The following is a 25,646-nucleotide window of genomic DNA, read 5'->3' as shown; positions in this document are numbered from 1 at the left end:
ATATACTAAATAGATAATAAGAAAAATTATTATATTAATAATAATAAAACGAAAATTTAATATCTAAAAATTCAGTCAGGAATCAGAATATCTTCTAAAAATGAACAACTGATTGAATAATAATCTTCATCATCTAAATTTTTCACAACAGTAAATTCACAATCAGTATTTTCGTACTTTTGCAATAATTGTAATTTATTTGTTTGTATTGGTTTAGTGCTATCTAAAAATAAAATATTCATAATACTATAAAATTGAATTTACTACTATAATAATAATAAAAAAAAAAAATTGTACCTAAAATACATCGAAAAACATGGCTTGGATGAAATAATAACTCTGCAGGTAGTTTTTTGATATGTCTAAAACTTAAGAAGGCAACGATTCCTAAGTCTATGGAATATACTTCTGCCAATTCACCAGCTTTAACATTTTCACATTTAATTCTGTACCACATACCATCTAAAATTAAATAAATAAATATAATTTTTTTTAAATATTTACAAAGTATCTAAAAATAATAAATACCTGGAAATTGGCCAAGACATACTTCCCCATTGTGTGGTAAATATGGATTTAAGCTTAAACTACAATATTCTTTAATCATACTAGATAACAATGAAAACGATTTCCCAAACAACTTATCTCTCATGTAAAATATTCCTTCATGATACATAACAAATTTCATGTTGACAATAGATTTTTCGACCAATTTGTTATGTTTTACATGAATATCCTTACAGTAATTACTTGATGCTTCCACTATTTTATATTAAAATATTTCACATTAAAATCTTTATAATAGAATTCAAAAATCACATCCATTTCAATGTTTATAGCTTAAACTACAATTGTTATTAGTTAAATTTTGGTATATGAGGTTTTTTAATAGTTGAGTGGCAGAACATTTTTTTGTTTTTGTTTTTGATCAGTTGCGAGGGTTTTTTTCATAAGATGGTTGATAATCATTATACTTGAAAAGCAAAGTTGCTGATGGTCAGGTTTTAATAGGCAACATGTGTTTAAGCACAGCCACCTTATCCACTTGGCCACAACGATCCCTCAAAGAAGCATATATTTTAATATTCAAAAGCATCAGGTTTATATACTATATAATATACCATATGTCCGCGGAAATAGGATACACTTTACCACTCATTACTCTTTATATATATTTTCAATTCTGTTTTCGGGACATTAAATTAGACTATTGGATCTTTAATTTCGATGACTTACAATTTTTTTTACTCACATATTTTGCGCATGCGCAACACAATTTCACTTTAATGGCAACCCCTATTTTGAATATCATTTTTGGATTAATGGATTTTTTTCAAGTAATTTTGATCCAACAACTACTACTCTCAATCCTATATTGACTGAATGAGAGCTATTTAAATTAAAAAAAAATAAAAATATTTTGTTGACATTTATTTTTTAATTTTAATATTATTATTTTAAACTCTGCTACTCATTATTTATTTACAATTCAATTTACAAAAATCACAAACATAAGTTATTCGATAAATTGTTCGAAAGTTCCTCTATTATTTTGAATGCATGCTTCAAATTGACATAATCATACAACATAAACATATGTATATCTACCTATTTTATTTTTAGTTGTATTTATTTTTGTCATAATTTATGAATATTAAAAATTAAAGAAATTTTCGTAATCTACCCATACCTATCAAAATGCCATTACATAGGTATTTTCATATTTGAAGACCTATTATGAAATACATTATCAGAGTCGTATGCATGGGCGTCCCCATGGGGGGGCAAGACAAAGCACTTGTCCCCCCTCTGGAATAATGTTATTTCCATAGAAATTGGAAAAATTCCAAATGATAAATTAGTTTCTAAAAATAGGTCTACTAAATTTCCATAATATATCTCAACGCACGGCTGACGGCTATCTATAAAAACTATCATTAATAATAATCGGACCATTTTATCTTAGTGTATTTTTTGAGTGATGTTTTAATTGTACATAATATATGCATGTCAATAATGTTTTAATTCATAATTTTAATAATGACGAAATATAATAATTTACTATAAATAAAATGTATAAAAAAATTTTCATTTATTTTTTAAATTAATTTTGCCCCTCCCCCTAGAAAAATGTCTGGGGACGCCCATGGTTGTATGCCATTGCGGTCTTAGTAGTTCTACGTTTTCCGTTAGTTATTCTCAATTGGTATTATAAAGTTAAAGTTTGAATCTAATCAAATTAAAAATTTAATCATGAATAATCATGAAAAAGTTCAGTTACTGTTGATTTACAGAAAATGTAACAGAAATGCACATGAAACAACAATGAAGTACTCCTGCCAATATTCAGATAGGTACCATCCTCATTATACTTATATTCAAAAACTTGAAAATTCATTAAAAGAAAATGGTTCGTTTAATAGAACAAATACTGTTCAAAAACAAACCTCGTGAAAATCAAAATTTAAATGAGGATATTGAAAATCAAGTGTTGGCATATGTACATCTTAACCCACGTTCATCTGTTAGACACGTTAGACTTGAAGTTGGCCTATCCAAAACTTTAGTTCATAATATTTTAAAGAAATACAAACTATACCCTTACAAACCAGACTTTGTCTAACATTTACGTATAACAGATCCAGAAAAAAGATTAATTTTATTTCTTGGTTTATGGTGACATCTGAGGATGATTCATTATTAATTAATCATATTTTATGGACTGAAGAAAGTAAATTTACTAATAATGGAGTATTAAATAAGCAAAGTAATCGTTATTGGTCGATTGAAAATCCTTACTGGTCTGTTCCTACAAACTTTCAAACATGGGGTACAAACGTTTAGATTGGTATGATTGGTGGAAAGTTATTAGAATCTCATTTCTACGGCGGAACTTTAACAGGAAGAAGATATTTAGATTTTTTGCGTGATGATTTGCCACTTTTTTTAGCCTGATTTACCCTTAGAAATACGTAGAAAAATGTATTATCAAAAAGGTAGGGCACCTGCTCATAATTCCCGAATTGTACACGAATTTTTATAAATAAAATTTTGTGAAAAATTTATTGCAACACACGCACCAGTAGAGTGGCCTCCAGATCACCTAACCTTACACCGTTAGAATTTTTTTTGTGGGGACACTCCTCCAGTCAACATTCAAGACTTAAAAAATAAAATTACACACGTGAATAATCTCTTGAATGGAAATCAAATACTATCATCAACTAATCGTGAATGTTCACTTCGATTTAAAGCATGCTTTCAAAATAAGAGAGGGACTTTCGAACAATTTATCCAGTAACTTATGTTTGTGATTTTTGTAAATTGAATTGTAAATAAATAATGTGTAGCAGAATTTAAAATAATAATATTAAAATTAAAAAATAAATGTCAACAAAATAATTTTTTTTTTTAATTTTAAATAGCTCTCATTCAGTCAATATTGGATTAAGAGTTGTAGTTGGATCAAAATTACTTGAAAAAAACCATTAATCCGAAAATGATTTTCAAAATAGGGGTTGTCATTAAAGTGAAGTTGTGTTGCGCATGCGCAAAATATGTGAGTAAAAAAAGTTGGAAGTCATCGAAATTAAAGATCTAATAGTCTAATTTAATGTCCCAAAAACAGAATTGAAAAATATATAAAGAGTAATGAGTGGTAAAGTGTACCCTATTTCCGCGGACACCGGTATATTTTATTGGTGTTTAATTTATTCATTGTTTATATATTAAAAATAATTTATTTTAATAATAATTAATAAATTTAATATTAAATAATTAAAACACTTGTAGGATATTTTTTATTAATAACCAAGCTACATGCAACCATAGATCAAGCCTGGATCTCTACTCTTTGATATCCTTACTTATATTTCAGTATGGTTTGTGTGATTAAATTATTATAATTTTGTATATTTTATTATAATTAATGATAGTATAACAATTAAAATATACTCATTTATTTTATAAATGTTTTAGTGTCATAAAAGTTTTATAAAATTGAAGGTTGTAATGAGATTTTGTGGACGTTTTTATTTTTTAAATATTATAAAAAATGAATACAGCAATAAATTCATAAATAATTCTGGGACCTACACTGATTTATTGCTTCATGATTAACAAATGATTTTAATAAAAAAATATTTCATTGATGCATACCTGCTTCAGTACATAGATTGGGAAAGCTAAATTATTAAAATTTAATATTTTTATGTATCACTCGTTAAATAAATTGTATGTATAATACTTAATTTAATATGTATTCTATATTACATACATAGATCCTTAGGTTCATCATCAAACCATGAAGGTTCAGCTAAACTTAAAAGTATAGCATTTAGGTTTTCTCTTACAATTGTTATATTTAAATCTACATGTTTCCATCCATCTATTTTTGTTTCATCAAAGTTCTAAAACATTACATTAAATTTCAATGTTTAAAACTGTTTTATATTTTATTTTATTTTTAAAATATGTAAACTAACCACGGAAAGACGAATACCGATAACATGTTTAATAAATTTTTCAGCTTCAAATTGGATTGGATATTGTAATGCATTTTTCAATTTTACTTTTAAAAAACATACAGGCAACTAGAAAATAAATTTGAATTTATTTATACTTCAATATTTATTTAATAAATCTAATAATCTAATATAAGTGTACATATAATGTATGTATGCATATAATGTATATTTATATATTAAAGTGAAAGACCTCAACATAGTGAATGACATAATTTCCCTGAAAATTGGTAAAAGTTGTAATTAAAGATATACGCAAGTTATTAAGTTATTGACGTCTATTAACAATTAAGTTGGAAAATTATGCATATAGTGCGAATTTAACAACATAAAACTTGGAAAACATACAATAAAATGAAATAAAAAGGCCCAGTTTTTGATTTTGCAAGAAAAATGTAAATTTAGATAAATAAGTATCTTACACATCTTTATCTAATTTTTTTTTCAATTACGATTCTATAAGGTTAGCATACTGGTGTGCCAGTCTTGTTTATGAACATCCATTGATTATCATGTGAAATAGCTTTGTTAGTTAAAAATATCACAACAGAGATAGCTGAGCAAAATCCCAATTTGATGGCATTGATAATTTGTTAATCGCAATTCGTAGTAATACTACAGATTATATTATTATGTATGACAGCTAAAACCAAGGATCAATTGAACAGGTGAATAGGGATGTAGAAGAAATATTAGCTTCACGGATAGCTAATAATTAAGGTTGGGATTTGAATGCAAATGCATTTTAATCTGTTGATAACTCAAACTTTAATGTGTTCCTCTTAGTAATTATTTTATCAAAAGTTTAACAGAATTAAAATAGTCAAAAAAAATTGTTCTATTTACAAGAGTCCAACGATGATCATAACAACAGGTTAAGAAATAAAATAAATTTAAAAAAAAAAAAACTAAATAAAACGTAAATATTAAATAAATTGGTACCTATTTATTAACTTTATGTTAAATAAATACAATTAAATATGTTTGGTAGCATATATTTTATAATATAGTTTTTTTTAACTATAATAAATACAATTTTTATATTGTATTTTTTTATGATTTATAAATATATTTTTTAGAGCATTTTTTTTACTTTTTTTAGTGCATTAATAATACTGGCTAATGATATTAAAATTTGTGCAAATTCAAAAAAAAAAAAAAAATGAGCCATGAACTTGGATAAGCTATATAATGATTATAAAGTGTATTGCAAGGATAGGATTGGTTTTAGATGAAATACTTACAATGAATAATTATTATTTATTCATATGAATTAACATAGCAAAATAATATTTAGTTTATTACTACAAAAAATATGAGATTTATCACAATTTATCAATAGTCTAAATAAATTATACCATAAACCAGTGAAAGTAGAAAATTTTAATTTACCAATTATTGTCTTTGTACATCATATATATATATATATATATAAGGGAAATCTACCCTTTACGATAAGTTTGAAAGACGAAAAGCAATTCAGAAAATTCTATTGGAGATAAGTGAACATTTATTCAACAGTAGTTGGAATGCAAGTATTGAAAAAGAGAGGGGCATTTGAATAATTTATATTTATATATAAATTATAAAAAATATTAGCAGAGTTATATCTTCAGAATTTTCACACACAAAAAAAAATTAATATGATTTTGATCATTAAATTTAAGAAAATAATATGATCGGTAAACATTAATAAAATAGTAAGAAGAAAAGATACTTACACTTTTATGTTCAAATTGCAATTCTATCATTTCAGATAACTTGATATTTTCTTTATAAGGATTATCCATATGTTTCACAGAATAAATATTATTACCTAAATATTTATGAATTCTACCTCTGACATAGTTATTATTTAAAGTAGACTTAAATCCAACAATTTCTCCATAGACTGGTTCTCTATTTAGCGGATGAGCTATAACAAAATACATTTTGAAATTAAAATAATAACTATGTTTTTCACTACATGACAATTATTTTTTTTGTGAATATATCAATAATACAATAATTGCATATATAATGATATGATATTACATAATTTTATTATAAAATAAATTAATTACAGTTTTTATAGCAATATGCAGCTATTGAGTTCCAAAACGAAAAAATCAATTCTAATTGATATTTCTGTTTCGATCTTATGTATACAGAATTCATATCTTTTAATTTTAATAACTCTACAAAGCTACCGCTTTTAAAATCAATATATGGTACACCAAATTCTTCTACAGTTGCTTGCCATTTTTTTAATTGTACTTTAATTTCTTTTTTTTCATCAAACAAAATTAGAACAATTCTTTCAGAAGATGCACTTCGTACTTTAAAAACATAAGGTTTGTCCTAAAAAAAAAAAGTTACTACAAGTAAAAATTGGAAAAATTCAGAAAACCTACTTTTAGTAATAGAAAATTGTCTTTTGAATATATTTTAAATGAATAAGCTGGTATTTTAGAGTATTTTTCAGGTAGAACTCGAATTAGATTAGTATTAATTATTTTACCAAAATCACACATAGTCACATTTACGGTATTACCAGCTACTAATGTTACATATCCACGACCATACAAATTTGTAACATTATCAAATGCACCCACTAACATTCCGTTTTTCAAATTATATCTATATTTTTAGTAAAATAAAAATGTATATTGTCAATAATATGTAATAGTTTTCAAATAACAATCACTTACATTTTCAATGATTCTGAAAGTTCAATATCATTACTTATATTTTTTAATGTATCTTGTACATTTTCACCATCATTGAAAAATGTAGTCCAACCAGTAAAAATCTTTGGACCTAACATTTTTTCAATTTTAATTTGACCACCAGTACAATTTTCAAATCGATAATAAAAATCTTGATTGTTTAGTTCAAAAAAAGGCCTATAGTTTCATTAACTATAATTAGTACAATCTTATATGATATAATTAAATACTCATATACTTTTCTATTTTCTCCCATTTAGTATTCATGGGCCTTCCAAAAAGATCATCATTATCAAGATTATAGAGCTTGGTTTGACTTTTGAATTTAAGTTGATTTGATTCTTCTATTAAACTACTTCCTGAAATATTGGGTCCGAAATAAATCGACTGCCTGTAAAATAAAAACAATAGAGTGGATCTATCATACAATTATAATTGTACTTACTAAGGTGCTAAATTATAACAAGTTTAAACCTGAATAGTTTAATTATTTACAAACATTTTTTTAATAGGTACATATTAAATTTATAAATATATATGAATCATTAAAATAATTTACATTATAGGTGTATAAGTTATGGACTGGGTCATAACTGATAAAAATAAATTCCTCCTGCAAGTTTTTTTATACATTGTTTTAATGCATAGTCTTGACCTTTTCAAATAAATATTGAAAAATATATTTTTGAATTTTATTCACCAAAATAATTTACTATCATATAATCAAAAAAAAATGTGCATAAATGAATGCAAAAATATAATATTTTTAAAGGATAATTTTTTAAATTAACCAAATTATAATACTAAGAATTAATTATATATATTTTGTAATAATAATATTACCTAATATTTGATTCAATTTTAAAATTATCACTATTAATTGATTTTGCTGTTGAATTAACTGTTTCTATTTTTTTATTTTCAATACCTTCATGATTTTCATTTTCAGAAATTGAATTAATGATTTTTTGAGTTCGATTAGAGATTTCGACTTTTAAAAAAGATGGAAAATCTGATTTTTCACTTAAAAGTTTATATATGGCACTGTAAAAATAATAGGTGGTTATTAATACATACTATTTTATAATTTTTGGTAAATAAAAATCTAATTGATAGACACAAGAAAAACATTTATAAAACAACTAATTTAAATAAAGTGACATTCATAAATATAAAGTAAATTTGAAATATTCCAAAGGAAAGTCCTTTGTTTTTAAAAAAAAAAAAAAAAAACAGCTACTGATAACTATTAGTTAAAATATTATTCTCTTATCAAGCTATGTTAAACCTAATTACTATAACGCAAATTTCTTGAAAAATTATATTACTAACGCTTCATCTTCAAACTCAATAAATGCATGATTTTCTTGTATGTTTTTATGAAGGGTAACCTTTTTAATTATACCATATTTTTTGCATATATTTATAACGCCTTCCTAAAATTAAAATTTTAAGTAAAATAATAAAATTTACATGTTAATTTTTAAATGTGTTTAAAATTGTAATAGTTTTTAATTTAAAACTTACCTTTGTTAATAGTTTTGAATTATCAAACATACAAATTTCATAAATATTATTCCTGAAAAATATAAATACATAAGGAAGCCTTAAGATGTACATCATTAAAAAAAATTTATATTTATTTAGAAAAAAAAGGTTTATATTAACTTTTAGTAATTTTTTAACAACTACAATTAAATTGATGTTGTCAGAAATTAGATAATGCAAATAATATATATCATAGATAAATTATTCACATTTATTTTCATATTATTTATTATTTCTACATGGCATTATTGATTGACACCTTGAGTTACATAACAAATTCAAACATTTACATTAAATATTTTAGAATAATATATCCCTTTATTTAAACACCAATAATACTCTTATTCCTTAACTACCAACATAGACTTAAGATTTGTTTATTTTTATTTGAATATTAAAATAATTGTTTAGTTGCTTTCAGATTAAATTTGTTTTTAATAATTCATCCATAAAAATCACAGACATAGAAAATATTTTGTCAACATTAACATAAATTAACCTAACTTTTGTCATAGTTTGAAAATGTTTTTGGTGTATAATAATTAAGATAGGTAGTTATGTAATCCACAATTGACTGGCTAATATTTGCTGGCTACTTAAGATATCAAAATTTCCCATTATCATAAAAAAAGTTTATTATTCATTAATAGGTCAAAATATATTTATAGTAATGTTTTTTGTATTAATATAAAAATACCTATATTTCTGCTATGATGAAGATATAGATAATCAGGAAGGGTAATAAAATTTATTCAAATTATAAACATTCAATAAATATTACACTCATTGATGATTAATTAGTACAAAATGGTTCAGAAAGCAAAAAAAAAATATTTTCTTAATTTATTATAATTTATAATTTTAATTAAACATATCTTTTTCAGAAAATGTGTATCAATAAAATTATCAAACTAGAATTTAGTTTATTAATAATAAGTAAACTTATAACTTAAAGGAAAATTGAACCCTAGGATTTCTTAATGAAAGTGTTGGTGTAATGTTTATATATATATATATATATATATATATATATATATATATATACCATCATTAATTATAATTTATATATAAGTAATTATACAATGACAAATTAAATATTGATAGTTAACTCAAGCCTAATTAAAAGCATTGATGTATGAAAATACTAGTATATATTCAATATTCTACCAATCAATGGTAGAAATAAAGCTTAATTATATTCTAACTCACTTGTTAATATCCATTTTTATATGTAGGTATGATAACTTTTAATAAAACAAATAAAAATTATTTAATAAAAAATATTTTAATCTTATAGTAGTTATAAATGGCTTTAATAGTAGTTGAAAGTTACAGAAAATGATCGAAGTCAAAAAAAATAATCTTAATCATGATCTTATTGTTAAATCTTTAACTTGCTAACAGCGAACACACTATATTGTGATTAATTAAAGGTCTAGTTTTATATATATTTCACTTTAATTATATATTTTGTATCCGACAATGGCTCGTTATATAATATTAATTTAAAAATAGATTAAAAGTAGACAGTAGCCGGGAATTTGAATAGTTTTATCTGGGTTTGATATTGTAGTTTATCAACAACAATTCACATGTGCATTTAATCACTGATAACTTATAGCTTGTACCACGGTTTTTTAAGACCATGGTTTGTACAATAGAATATAAGAGTTATATTCTATGCTTGTACCAAGGTTAATAACAACATGGTTATTATCATAGAGTTAAGGGTCCCATACACGGAACACAGATATCTATATTATACTAGATGACGAACTTCCGATATCACTTGAAGCACGCATTGATTATGTTATCATTTGTCCGCCATGTTTTGGGTTGGCAAAATATTGTATCAACACTATTCCCCGCGCTTCACAATAATAATTATACACTATTTAGTAACTAATATTTATTAAATATGCCTTTCTCTTATGTTGCATACGGTTGTTTAAATCGCTTTAAAAATAATTCCTCAATTCACTTTTTTCGGTACGTATGAAGTATAGATAATATGATTTAAAAACACCTCAACATTTACATTTTTAATTGCAACGTATATTCTGTACATTTTCTGTAACTGTATATTCTCAATTAGCTGAAACATTCCAGCTTCATTCGTGCACCGATCCCGAAAACGATACAATTATTGAAATTCAACAACTTCTATCAGCTTCGCTACCTATGTCGCTACCTGCAAAACCCATCTTTCCTGGTGAAATGCAGTATATAATTAAAAAATTACCTCCCGGCAAGGCACCTGGAAATGACCTCATTACAAACAAAATTCTGAAAAATCTGTCTCTCAAAACTATATCATTGCTCACCCACATATATAATTCTATGCTAAGATTTTCCCACTTCTCTAAAATCTGGAAATTTGCAGTCATTATACTTGTACACAAACCAAATAAACCTAAACACTTATCTTCGTCATACCGTCCCATAAGTTTACTTCCAGTCCTTGGTAAACTTTTCGAAAAGGCCCTCCTGAAAAGATTACGTCCCATCCTTCAAAACAACCATATCATACCGAATAATTAGTTTGGTTTTTGAAACAGGCACTCAACAATCCATCAAGTTCATCGTCTTACTGATGAAATCTCAACTGCTCTCGAAAATAAAGAATACTGTTCTGGACTTTTTTTAGATATTGCTCAAGCATTCGATAAAGTCTGGCACGATAGCTTACTATACAAATTAAAACTTTTCATGCCAGCTCCCTACTATCTTATTATCAAATCTTACCTACAAAATCGTTCGTTTGTCGTACGACAGGGGAACGATATTTTATCTACCCACCCAATATATGCTAGAGTTCCACAGGGTAGTGATCTATCCCCTGATCTATATAATGTATTCACAGCAGACATCTCTCAATCTAGTAACACCCTTCTAGCAACATACGCTGATGACACAGCTATTCTTTTCTCCAGTCCAAATCCTATCTTAGCTTCAGCTGAACTCCAGGATCATGCTAATAAAATTGAAGAATGGGCCAAAAAATGGAAAATAAAAATTAATACGGAAAAGTCTGTACAAATAACTTTTACGTTAAAACATTCTCCCTGTGAGTGCCCTCAATTAATTATGAACAACGCCCCCATCCCTGTCCAAACCAAAATTAAGTACTTAGGCATAATGCTAGATAAAAGACTAACTTGGGGTCCCCACCAATAAGAAAATCATCGAACAACAGACTTCACCTCCTCCGACCACTCCTAAACTCCAAAATAACACTCTAAAACAAACTTATTACATATAAGTCAATCATAAGACCAATCTTGTACAAACCTACAAAAATATATATTGATAATTTCCTTATATCCCGGAAAACATGTGTCTGAATGAACTTTGATTGGGACGTGGGAAAATAACCTTAAAATAGTGAATGTCCCGCTAAAATCGAGACGGTTGGCAATCCTGCTCGAGACCCTTGTGTAAATCAAAATCTTAAGGCCTCTTATTGTTGTAAATTTTTTAGCATTTGACCTTTTGATGGCCTGTATTATGGTATGAGGCCATAGGTTAGGTTAGAGTGTTCAACTAGTCTTCAAATAGACTCCAAATATTGGGGGTACTGAAAATGCTGAAAATAAAGTTAAATGGTATACCAAATATAGTTAACTGTAATTACCATAGATTATATACATCTGAAAAAAAAAACAGAAATGCTACATTTGAACTCAGGAGTGCTAAAAACTCTATTGCGTCCCCTCTAGTTGCGCCTATGTACGAGGTTTAATAAATCCAAGTGAATTTTTTTGATTAATTAAAGATATTAATTTATTATAAAAAGAAAACATAATTATTTATTACAAAGAAAATTACACTTGCAAAATATCTAAAAACTATAACATTATGCAACGCCATGACAGTTGATGCTACTAGCCATAGATAAGTCTACTACTATATAGTATACAGTATAAAAGTATAATAAAAATAACCTACAAAAACAATAAGGAATTGTGTCTAACTTCAACAAATTTAACAAAAATTAAATTTAAAGATCATCTAAAAACATATCAATCAGATAATGATGTAGATGAAATAACTCCAGTGAGTGAATTCATAATATAGCATCAACAAATAAAAAAGGAAATATCCAACACAATAGAAGCATTAAATAATTGCAATGAAGATAAGGTATTCCCAACTATTTACATAATTACAACCATTACTTTTAATTATATTAGATACTTTGCCGGTCACATCTGCACCCAGTGACTTCGTTTTCGTTTCGACTTCCTTTTAAACACTTCGATGTTTGAAATCATATTTACGAAGTATCTACCTACCTACTAATGGTAAAAATCGTCTTATCTGATTTGACAGTTATGAATATACATCGTGATATATTAATATCAATAGAAGATGGATCAAACTCTCAATTATACTGTAATTAATTAAACAAGCTCATCAACAGTGGCGTAATAAAAAAATTTGGGTCCCTCAAATATTGTTTAGTTAGGTATATTAGTTTAAAAATATCAATATTTATATAAATAACAATATTACACAATTATTATTTAATGTAAAAATAACTAAATTTTACTGAATTATTTTATTTGAATTTCTGTGAACTTCTAGCATTTTTTTGGACATACTTGTCAACTAACATGTTTATATCTAAACTACGTTATTCCTCGTTTTCAATACTCATTACACTTAAATCTGATAAACGTTGTTGTGCTATAATACTTCTTAAATAACTCTTAATTAGTTTTAATTTAGAGGACGAACGTTCTTCTGTAACTGATGTTCAGGGGCGCAATTTCAATGAAAAAACAGGGGCTGCTGAAGTCCTTCTATCTTTTTCATGTTCCTTAATGGTAATATACACCCACAACCCGTACAATTCAACAGTTACTAAAATATTTAATAAATATTTGAATATTTCTAAGTTTAAATTGTTCGCTTTGATTTTATATTTTTATTTAGCATATAATGAATTATCCGTCTGTAAACACAAATATTTCATCACATGATCACTTTCAGATTTTAATTGAAGCGAAAAATATTATGGTTTTATAATGATGTTTGTATTTTATTTTTTTAACACTTTTTCGCATAGAAATACTGGTCCAAAAGTTTTTTCTAGGAAATGTTTAGATTTTAAATTGGCATGCAGTGGTACTTTAAATATGTAATTTTTTAAAATTTTAATAGTTTTTCTAGGCGTGAGGAAAAAACCGTCCTGAAACAGTAAAAATACGCCGTAAATGAGACTTTCACTTTTCAGATTTTTGTTATTAAGTCAAAATTCCAAAATTAATGTGGCTAGAAACTTGAAACTTTTACCCTGTAGCAAAGATATTTTTTTTTGTATTAATTTTCGTATAATAGTGATTTTGATTTAAATATAGAACTTCAAAAATACCTAATTTTTGGAAAGTATGAGTCATTCAATATAACTTTTTGAAACAATATCAATTATGTTTAATATTTTATTCTGTATTATTACATTTAGAATAAATTCGAAAGTTTCCATGTACTTTTTCAATGCATGTGCTTCATTACGTTCATCTTTTGATTTGTTTTTAAGTATTATACGGCTTGATGCTTTTATGATATCAGTGTATTTAAAATAAACAGCAAATAATGCGTCATGCCGAGAAGACCATCTAGTTGGACAAAGCCATTTTAATGTAGGCATTTTTTCTATTTTGCTATTTCTACTTCTATTATTATGTCTCGACAATGAATTTATATTTAAAAGAATATCCCATCTTTTTACACTTGAACTTTTTTTTTTTTATAAAGTAAGACATTCCTAGCCGTTGCAGGCTATCTATATCTATGGATAAAAGACAATATTAGTTAGTAGCTATTTAAAAGGATAATTATAAGTATAAGATATGGACAGATGTATGCAATTGAAGCTAAATTAACTAAATAAAATAAATATTCTAAATATTACAATATATGAATACGGTATAGTTACAGATACTTGAGATAGTATATAAATGCAAAACTATTACAATATATACAGATTAGACTGGAGGTTGATTTTAAATAATGAGGTCATGAAAGCGGCCACGTTTTAGACGTCGTTGGAGTGGTGGATGAATATGGAGATTGTAATGAAGTGAACCTGTTGAGTTGAGTAATGAGCTATGGAATTTTTTTGATAGTGTGCGTATAAGGTCTTCGATTTTAACAATTTGGAGGTCTTTGTGAATATTTTCATTCCGAATGAACCAAGGAGCATTTGTAATAATTCTTAGCACTTTATTTTTCAATATTTGGATTTTTTTTAGGTGTGTAGCTGAACAGTTCCCCCATGCTGAGCAAGCATAAGTTATTAATGACAGTAGAAGTTGCTTGTATATTAGGATTGAACATTTTTTTTGAATGACTGATTTTTTATTTATTATTGGAAATAGCATCGATAGACGTTGATATGCTAGTTGTAGTTTTGTTGATAAGTGAGACCCCCAGGTCAACCTCTTATCAAGAGTGACTCCGAGGTATTTGACAGTTGGTTTCCAAGGTATAGGCACGTTGTCGAATTTTAATGGTGGTGTGGAGTAGCGACGAAGGCTGAAAATGATAGCTGTACTTTTTGATGCGTTTATTTGAATCTTCCAGTTTTTACACCATTCTGATAATATATTTAGGTGGCTTTGTAGGTTATTAGTTACCGCTTCTATATTACGGGATTCACTGTATATCGTCGTATCATCTGCGAAAAGGGCAATATTGGTGCGTGGTGACTGTGGGATATCAGATATATAAATGTTAAATAAGATTGGGGCCAGCTTGGAGCCTTGGGGTACATCGGCAGTGATAGGCTGGAGGTCAGAGAGAGAGTAATTTATTTTAACTGAAAATTGTCTGTCCGAAAGAAAGGATTTAATAATATAGAATAAGTATATTGGTGTGTTTATACTTTTTAATTTGTACATAAGACCTGTATGCCATACTTTGTTGAAAGCCTTTGAGATATCAATAAAGACAGCACCCGTGTGCCAGTGCTTTTCAAAGGAAGTGCTGATATGCTCTGTTATACGAAACAGTTGTTGAACTGTTGAATGGTTCGATCTAAACCTAAATTGGAATTTAGGAATAGTGTCCGTGCTATTTATAAAATCTTGTAACCTGGTGTGAATAACTTTTTCAAATATTTTGGATAAGGAGGTTAAAAGACTTTTTGGTCTATAGGAATCCCGGTTCGATTTATCCTTACCAGGTTTTTTAGTAAGTATGACCGTTGCTATTTTCCACTTCGGTGGGAAGTGTTCAAGTCAACACTTGAACTAAAAAATGTATAAAGTTTTTGTATATTATCAAAAAAATATTTTAATCAATTGAATACAAACTGCATTTTTAAGTACTAAATTAAAGTGTGGGCGGCACAATGAACATAAACAGCATTAGGTTCTCTTTCACTAATTCGTTTTTGCAAGCCATTGTATATGCCACTCATTACGCTTGCCTCGTATATCCTTGACCTCTACATTTATTAATTTGTATGTTGTTTACTCTAAAAGACTTTATTATTGCTTCTTCCATTCCTTTAGCGCTCTGGTCTGTTATGTTAGTAAATCCTAGAAAACTCTCATTTATGTTCAAACTACAAGGAAAACCATTGGAATACAATTCCTCCGTCACATATTGAATAACTATGCTTAGTTGGTCCTGCTTATTAATATCATTGATTATAAATACTAATTATAATCAATGATAATAGTTTGTGTATTATCGTAAATCATAAATAAAAAAAGGACAATTTATTATTTCCAAAATTATATGATTTTTTACTGATAACGACAATAACCCAATAAGTTCGTTTTGGATTTTGGGACTCAAATATTTGATTTTTAAACTGTTATTTTTATCAATTGGTTTTGATAAAATTGGATCATATCTACTTAAAAGTTCCACAATTGATAAATAATTACCGTTAAGTATTAGTTTCTCCAAAAATTTCCCGATGACCTTGAAAAGAAATATAAGACGATGATAATGAATATTATATCAATAAGTCTTTTAAGTTCTTGTTTCCAAAAATTAATACTTTCTTTAAAATCATTATTCAACAACAAGTCTATAATTTTAGTATGCTTCCATTGACTATATATAGCACACGCATGCATATGATTGTATGATATTTCATGATCTTTAATTGTCCCTGCCAATCAAAAATTCCATCTTTCCAATTATTATTAGTATTTTAGTCTGAAAAATGCCAACATGGTTCACGATAGGCTTTATTTAATTTCATGGAGTAGCATAACCAAGTTCTTGGGAGTTTTTTTAAAATATTGTCGATAAAACAATAAGAAGTAGAAAAGCAGCGCCCTTTAATATCACGATAAAATGAGCCTTTGGGTTTGAAAGAATCAAATTTCAAAATATTTAATTTTAATTTATAATAAAATATTATTTAAAAATTCCACGATTTGTGGGATAAGGGTCACTTAAATTTAATTCATCACTGTCAATTGCGTTTTGAGCTTGATCAACATTCATACTAATTATTTCATCATTTTGAACCTTTAAATTAAAAATATATGATTATACTTCATATTAATAATTTACTTACAGGTTTTTTTTTTTTATTTTGTTCATCAATAATAGTTGAAGATATTGAATTAGGTGTATTGTTTGCAATTTGCTCAATAGTAACTGTTTGAATATTATTAGATTCGGAAATATTTACTAATGACGGATCCTAATACTACAAGGTTATGGACCCCTCCCAGATCTCAAGTTTATGCTGTAATACATTTTTCGTTCGTGGCGTTCGGGTTTTGAGTAGTTATTTATATGCGGGTATACACGCTTACTTATACAAAATTCTAATGATTTCATCATTGTTATTCCGTATATTAGAATGTTTGCTAACTATTTAGGTATTTATATTTCTCTGACATTTTGACGTTTACGATGTCTATTATTTGTGATAATAATAGCGTTAGGCCGTTTGAAGAATGCACATTAGTGGTGATTGCGCCGCAACCGATCCTACAAATATGGCGGTTGTAGGCAACCACTTGCATTTTGTGTTGAGGACGGGAGTGTAGGAGGGTTAATCACGACAGCACGATCTTTAGGTCGGAAACACGTATATTTTTATAATAAATAATAAATTAGCGGGCGCCCAAATAAAAATTAATCGTAAAATCTAATTAACATCAATAATACATCATATAAAATAATAAAACCCGCTTTGATCGGCCCACTGACCACGTGGGGCTAAATAATAAAAATTGTGACCCGGTGGCGACTGCACGGCTCTTGAAATGTTCCTTGGGTTTTACCAAGGTACAGACCTTGGACAATTCCACGTATATCCTCCGTGGATCAAGGAAAAACCAAAAATTTCCACAAGTGCCCGGACGCGGAGAACCGGAGCGCGAACTTTACGCTCAGTTACACCGCTCGAAAAAGACAAAATGGCTCGGCGGCCAACAGCTAAGCTTACTGCCGAGACACATGAGCGGGACCGCGGGAGGGGAGAGTATCCATAAAGATATCGTAACTCGTTTCGTGTTAAAACAAGTGGATTAGCGCAACGAAAAACTGACAATCACTTTTCACTTTTCAATCGACTGCGACGCTCCCGTTGAACGCATAAATTGTAGACTTTTAATCTTGTATAAATAAGTTACCAATTACTATTTACGAGTTTATTTACAAATATTATTTTAATCTAAGGACTAAGATTACCATTCAATTTGAATCTAACTTGAATAGTATTAAAAATTCAGGTTAGTAAAATATATAATAACAATTTTAAATTGTTTTGCTTTTTAATTTACTAAGTGTTTATCCATATTATTTGACTCATAATAATATGTAGTTAATTTTAATTTTAATCTAAATAAATTATTTTGTATTATAAATGTAATTTTTAATGTTTTTTAATATTAATTATTTTCACCACAGGCCAGTCAGCAATTTTAAAACTTTCGGCCATCTTTCACCGAAAATTAATAAATATAATATAGTACATTTTTTTATCAAAATATTATTATATTTTCCTACCAGTTACCACAGTAAATATTGAATATTATAAATAGTTTAAACTTTATTTGTATGTATTAAAAGATAATGCTTAAGGACTCTCCCCCAGACAAAAATCAAAAAACGCCACTGATTCTATTTAAAACATTTCCCCGAGGTAGCCACCGTGCTTCGGTGTGAAATAGCAGTGTTGTATGCTCCAAGCCCATTTCTTCACATAAAACTTTAAACAACCTTGACTGTAGTGGCTGTGCTTTTATTAAATTCACTGTTTTAACGAAAGTTTGAAGGATTTCATATATGTTGGGGCTCAAATCTCTTGAGGATAGAGCCTCTCTATGAATGATGCAATAAGTCCATTTGATGTTTGGGGCAACAGCTTTAACTTAGGGTTGCCATACGTCCCGGTTTGGCCGGGACAGTACCGGTTTTGAGTATGACGTCCCGGTGTCCCGATAATGTGTTTCGGGACAGCATATTGTCCCGGAATGAGACTTTAATTAATTATAAGTGTCTTTTATTAGACATTTGATGAAAAAAAGTAACAAGTAAGATCTCAGATAATTATGAACAAATATAAAACTATAAAAGGTATAGTTATAAAATAACAAGTTGAATAATTGACAAAATCTATTTTTAAATTATTTTCCCGACTCTGTGACGCACGTTCGTCGTATTTCAGTTGCGTTGACCGTCACGATAATAAGGTATGTCCACACTAGTGCGTTTTCGTTTTCACCACTTGCGTTTCAACTTGCTCTTCGTCATTCGATAAGCGCATGCGATTGTTGAGTGCTTTAAATGCATGCTTCTTTCTGTCCACATCTGTGTCTACGCCAGCAGTCGTTTTTCACCGTGCGGTATAGTTAAAACTAAAAGTATGTCAGATTCAAATTTACTTTTAGGTATTTCTGCAGCGTACTATATTATCGCGAATGCGAAAAAAAACGTGAGAAAAAGCGTTCCAAATGGATAAAAAATTATTTTAAAACAAGAAACTTCAGTATTATTAACGATTTGCAATTGGACGAAGACTTCCTGTTTGGAAACTTTACGCGAATGTCCAAAACAAATTTTTTTTCGTTATTAAAAATGATCGAGCCCGAAATTGTAAAACAGAATACCAAATTTAGAGAGGCAGTACCGCCTAACATAAAATTGTTAATAACACTTCGGTATTTAGCTACTGGTGATTCATTTTCATATCTTATGTATCATACCTATTTAGAGTTTCCACACACTCAATATAAACGAAAAAATCAAAATGATATAAATCAAAATACTGAAATAAAAAAATAATTACAAAAGTCGCAATCAAATCGCACGAAAAATCCACTGGGCTTGGAAACACGTGCTTTGTCGCATGCTGAACAAAACTTTTCTCCGTTCAACTCGATAGACGCATGCGTTATTAAATGCGCTTCGTTCGTCATCGCATGCTCTACGACGCATGCGCTTATCGCAAGCAAAAACGCACTAGTGTGGACGTACCATAGTCTGTGTTTGCCGTACGGTATTTCGTGAAAACAGTGCGATATGGCCCCAAAACGTCTATGTAAATTTAACAAAACATTTCAAAGTGAATTTAATTTTATTAAAAAAGTTAAAGCAGATAACGACTATGACGTTTATTGTACAATTTGTTCAAGTTCGTTTTCGGTTAGCCATGGTGGGCGATCTGACATAAATGATCATCTCAAAACAAAAAAACATAGAACATGCAAACATGCTACCAATAGCTCGGTACATACATTTTTTACTCCATTAAAAGCAGACGAAAATGCGTCAAAACTTGCGTCTAAAGAAGTTACATTTGTTTATCATACAATTGTCCATAGTCAAAGTTTCAACTCTATGACTTGTACTTCTGAATTAATCAGAAAAATGTTTGATGAAAAAAAATTTACTGCTGCCCGTACAAAAACTAGAGATATTGCAGTAAACGTTATTGCACCGTATGCTGTAGAGTTAATGAAAACCGAATTAGAAAAAGCTAAATTTGTTTCAATTTTTGTAGACGCATCAAATCATAAAGCTATTAAGTTAGTTCCTGTAATTGTTCAACCACTGCAGGCGTAAAAAACAAAATTCTTGAATTTTCCAATTTACCTGGAGAAACTGCAGAATTAATACATAATCATATTATAAAAGTTATTAATAATTTTGATCTTAAAAACAAAATTATCAGTTTTTCTGCCGACAATACAAATACAAATTTTGGAGGAATTATTAGACAGGGTAAAAATAACGTTTTTATCAAGTTGAAAAAATCATTAGAACGTAATATACTTGGTATGGGATGTTTTGCACACATAATTCATAACGCTATACAACAAGCTGCAGATTCACTCCCAATTGATGTCGAAAGCGTTGTTTGCAAAATATATGGATACTTTCATATCTATACTGTTTGTGTAGAAAGTCTAAAAGAGTTCTGTGATTTTGCAGATGTACAATATAATGATTTGTTATCGCATTCCAAAGCTAGGTGGCTTTCATTATACCCAGCTATAGACAGAATTATATCTATTTATAGTGGGTTAAAATCGTATTTTTTGTCCCAAAATACATGTCCAACTGTTCTAAAATGTTTTTTTGAAAATGAAACTTCTTTCTTGTGGTTCAAATTTGTATCATGCCAACTTAAGACTATTACTAGTTACATTAAGAAAATTGAGAGCCAAAACTTATCAGCTATTGAAATTATGATGCTTGTTGAACATTTATTAAATATAATTAAGAATAAAAGGGAAGAAAAATTTTTGACAACTGAAGTTGAAAACTTATTGGAAGCAATTGAAGAAGAAGGACACATAACTAAACGAGATTTTGACAGTAAATGTGATCGTTTTTATGAAATCTGCTATAACTACATTTACAATTGGTCTGAATCGAACAATCATAATTCCGGATTAAAGGACTTGTTATGGGTGACACTCACTCCAAAAACAATTGTCACATGGAGTAATGCAAAGAATTCAATACGATTTTTAACTACAACTTGTAATACGATTTGTATTGACGAAATAATTTTTTTGATCAATTTAAAATGTTCGAAAAATATTTCAAAGAACAAAGTGAAGAATGGCATAACATATCACTCGAAGAACATTGATTATCAGCAATTAAACATTTTATAGAACTTAATATAGAATTTGATTGTCTATTAATAGTTGTTGAATTTTTTTTCTCATTACCTGGTTCAAATACAGCAGTGGAACGTGTGTTTTCATTAATGAATAGCACATGGACAAAATCGCGAAATAAATTGGATATAACCACCGTTGAGGCTTCGTTAATAATTAAAACAAGTTTTGATAACATGTCTTGTTGTCAATTTTATGAGTCAATATTTGCCAACAAAACATTGCTTCAAAAAGTACATAGTTCAGCCAAGTATCAAACAACACAAACTTTTATACCGACGGAGAACACATCAGACATAGATTAAAAATTGTGTATTTTATTGTGTATTCTTTAATTTTTAAAGTGTCAAATATTATTATCTATATAATGTGTATTAAAAATTATATTGTATAATCAGAAATCAATAAAAAAAAAATGAAAAAAAGTTTGTCCCGGTTTTTGCTAAATAAAATATGGTAACCCTACTTTAACTAAACCTTGAAGTCTATTGTACTGGCCTGCCATAGCTCTAGCTCCATTCGTGCACAAACCAACGCAATTCTTCCATTACATATCATGTTGTTTAAAAAATTGTCAATAATATCAAAAATGCACTTTCCAGTAGCATTGGTGGTTAAGGACTCACAAAAAAGTATTTCTTTTCCTACATCATTATCATAAATAAATCTAAGATAATCCAATAAATAAGATTGCCCATGATTATTAGTCGCTTCATCAACTTGAAGGGCAAAAATGTTATTTTTTAGTTTTTCAAATAATTGATCATTAAGATCTTCCGAAATATTTGATGTTCGCCATGACACAGTATCATTGAAAAGAGGTATGGGTTTTAGTTGTTGAGTCAAATTGTCTCCAAACATTATAGAAACAATATCAACAGCTGCTGTTAATATAAGAGTTTCACCTACTGTGTGAGGTTTTTTGCATTTGGCATTTCTATGAGTAACTTTATAAGACGTTAAAAGAGCTTTGAAAGGCACAGTTGTAATTTTTTTAAATGTTGGGTAGATTGAAAGCTGATATGCTTCCGAGTAAAAAATTCCTTAGGTTTATTAATTAGTTCAGCATGTTTTGTTTCTAAATGCCTCCTTAATTTATTAGGTTTCATGCTATTAGATGCTAATATAGTTAAACGTACTACACACTGAGGTCGTTCTTCACCATTTATAGGAGTCTTAGTAAATCCGAGAGATAAATAGTTTTCACCACACCTTCTTAATTTTGTAGATTTTGAGTTCGACACTAGGTTTAAAGTACCGGTGGCTGACTCGATTTTTACACTACTGACGTTATCCCTTTTAATTTTATTACTGCTGCTTGATGTTAAAGTACTAGTTTGATCACTTTTCAAAAATCTTTTCACTATGAAACGTACTGTGAACAACAAGTAGATCTAATACCAGAATAATCGAAATAAACAAAACTTATTTACAAAGACGTACTCACACGCATAAGGAAGCATACACGATATCAAACTGTCAACGTTATACCACCGCAGCTTTGTCACATGGTTCAACGCGTAGAACTGCGCATGTTTAAAAATAGAATGACGGCCAATAGTGGTTTATCGACAAAACAACTAACCTTTTATAAATAATGGCTCTTGTTGATTGTTGCTGCCTGTATGTGATATATAAATATACCGAATTGTATACAATACAGGACGTAATTATTATTACAGAAATTTTACAAATCTTTATCTGTCCTACCAATGCGATGTTGATTTTTTAAATTTTCTTTGTTACTTTCTTTCCCCCCCCCCCTCAATAAAGCTTTAGTGGCCCTCCGGAGGGTCGCGCCCCACACTTTGAGAAACTCTGAATAACACGATTTACCCAAATCAAAGAGAGTGCTTCCATTTAAGATTGTTACTAAATTATGTACAAGATTCTACTTCATTGAAAACTTGAAGACCATTAATAGAGTTATTCATGCTTTTAAAGCTGCCTGTTTTGCTCTTGGGCTTTTAGAAAATGATAAGCAATGGAAAAAAGCTCTAATGAATGCAACTATTTTAGAAAGTCCTTCTAAGTTAAGAGAATTATTCGTAAAAATGACCCTCTTGGAAAAATTCTTCAAGAAACCTCATTCGTTGTGTGGGATGAGTGTACAATGAGTCACAGATCAAAGCAACTGATCGAACATTAAAAGATCTTAAGTGTAATAATAAACTTATAAGTGGCATAACATTTGTTTTCGCTGGTGATTTCCGTCAAACCTTACCAGTGATCCATAAAGATACTCGAGCTGATGTAATGCCCCTATATGGAACAATGTCGAAAAACTTTATTTGCGAACAAACATGAGAGATTATTTATGTGGAGGGTACGATATTTTTCTAGTACAGTTGTTGAAAATTGGAAATGGAACTTTAGAAAATTAAAATGGTTACATTTCTGTCAACCACACGATAGGACGGGTGGTAAATAATGTGGAAGAGTTGATTTCTGCTGTTTATCCTGACATTTTTAATTTATCCAATAAATCTTATCAATTGTTATATGAAAGAGCTATTATCTCTCCGAGAAATGTAACAGCAGAAGAAATCAATTATATCATCCTTCTAAAATTCGATGGACACTCACGTGAATATCTATCTACTGATACAGTTACGTCAACAGATTCATTATCCACAAGAATTTCTCAATTCTTTTTTTACTTCAAGATTTCCTCCTCATAAGCGAAAATTAAAAATTGGTGCTCCAATTACATTATTACGTAATCTTCAACCACTAAACTTATGTAGCGTACAAGATTATAAATAAAATCGTTGCGAAATAATATTATAGAAGCCGTCATTCTTACAGGGCCAGCAAAAGGAGAAATTGCATTTATTCCAAGAATTTCCATGATTCCATCTGACTTGCCGTTTTCTTTCAAACGGCTTCAATTCCCTGTTAAAGTTTTTTTGTAATTACGATAAATAAAGCTCAAGGTCAAACATTCAGGTACGTTGGTGTAGATTTTCGAACAGAGTGCTTTATACATGGACAATTATACGTGGGGTTTTCTCGAACTGGGGATCCGAATCATCTTTTGATTTTAATTTCAACAGGAGATAAAACAAAAAACGTCATATACTCAGAAGTTTTATAAAATTCTTTATTAATCATAAATTAGGTACTCAGCATTTCTTTTGTATCTGTATTCAATTTTAATAAAAATATATTTGTCATTAACCCCGCTAGAAAAATTTCAATACGTTTTCATTTACCATTTTTTATATTAACTTGCCGATATTATTAAACGATAGAATTTGAATAAAAAATTCTATATATCATCGTCCGAAGGAAAATTAAACAATCAATCACGGATAAAGCCGTGACGGGTCGATTAGTACTGTATAAAAATGAAATCACTTATAAACAAAAATACATTTATGATTTAAACATTTTTAATTTAAATACAATCAAACAAGGAAATATAAATTATAAATAAATAATTGTGGTGTTATTTATCAGTAGCGGTGCGAAGTTTATTTTCCAATGAAACGGTTACGTGTATCGAGTACCCACCCGATTAAAATTATTAAATTTTTTTAAAACAAAAATGTCCAAACAAAATAAAATATAATAGTATTTAATGTCAAATGTGCAAACTACGTATAAAACTTTTCTGTCGTACAACATTACCTACCCACCCCGTTTCAGTCATGAAGCAGCTGCTTTAATGAAATCCACATCGCGCCGCCACTGCTATTTATTTATTTATTTTTGATTGAATCCTTTATGTGAACTTATTAATGTCAGTC

The 25,646-nt window shown here is 28.4% G+C and overlaps 1 protein-coding gene across 2 annotated transcripts; it reads right to left on the bottom strand.

Moving 5' to 3' along the window:
- Positions 1 to 55: 55 nt before the first annotated feature.
- On the bottom strand, positions 56 to 8,797 carry LOC112694531. Of its 2 annotated transcripts, XM_025570030.1 has the most exons (13): positions 8,759 to 8,797; positions 8,564 to 8,667; positions 8,075 to 8,275; positions 7,470 to 7,622; positions 7,214 to 7,408; positions 6,917 to 7,142; positions 6,587 to 6,863; positions 6,245 to 6,438; positions 4,485 to 4,592; positions 4,277 to 4,409; positions 529 to 762; positions 298 to 462; positions 56 to 223 (listed from the first exon to the last, which is right to left on the bottom strand). In XM_025570030.1, the coding sequence occupies exons 1-13, from the start codon at positions 8,786 to 8,788 to the stop codon at positions 72 to 74; spliced, it is 2,172 nt and encodes a 723-aa protein (XP_025425815.1). In that variant the 5' UTR covers positions 8,789 to 8,797; the 3' UTR covers positions 56 to 71. The 2 variants fall into 2 exon arrangements, with proteins under 2 accessions (XP_025425815.1, XP_025425814.1); XM_025570029.1 differs by lacking the exon at positions 8,075 to 8,275 and having other exon boundaries at positions 8,759 to 8,793.
- Between the last annotated feature and the right edge of the window lie 16,849 nt (positions 8,798 to 25,646).

This window comes from Sipha flava, unplaced genomic scaffold (assembly GCF_003268045.1).
Source record: "Sipha flava isolate LNK unplaced genomic scaffold, YSA_version1 130_pilon_pilon, whole genome shotgun sequence".
Taxonomy (NCBI): Eukaryota; Metazoa; Arthropoda; class Insecta; order Hemiptera; family Aphididae; genus Sipha; species Sipha flava.
This window is presented reverse-complemented; position numbering and strand designations above follow the sequence as displayed.

Excerpts from the sequence above, each read along its gene's own strand:
- LOC112694531 (XM_025570030.1), bottom strand. The coding sequence starts at position 8,788 with ATGTTTGATAATTCAAAACTATTAACAAAG. Across the intron at positions 8,668-8,758 it reads ATTCAAAACTATTAACAAAG|GAAGGCGTTATAAATATATG; the intron begins GTAAGTTTTAAA and ends TTTTAATTTTAG. Across the intron at positions 7,623-8,074 it reads AAAATTGAATCAAATATTAG|GCAGTCGATTTATTTCGGAC; the intron begins GTAATATTATTA and ends TTTATTTTACAG.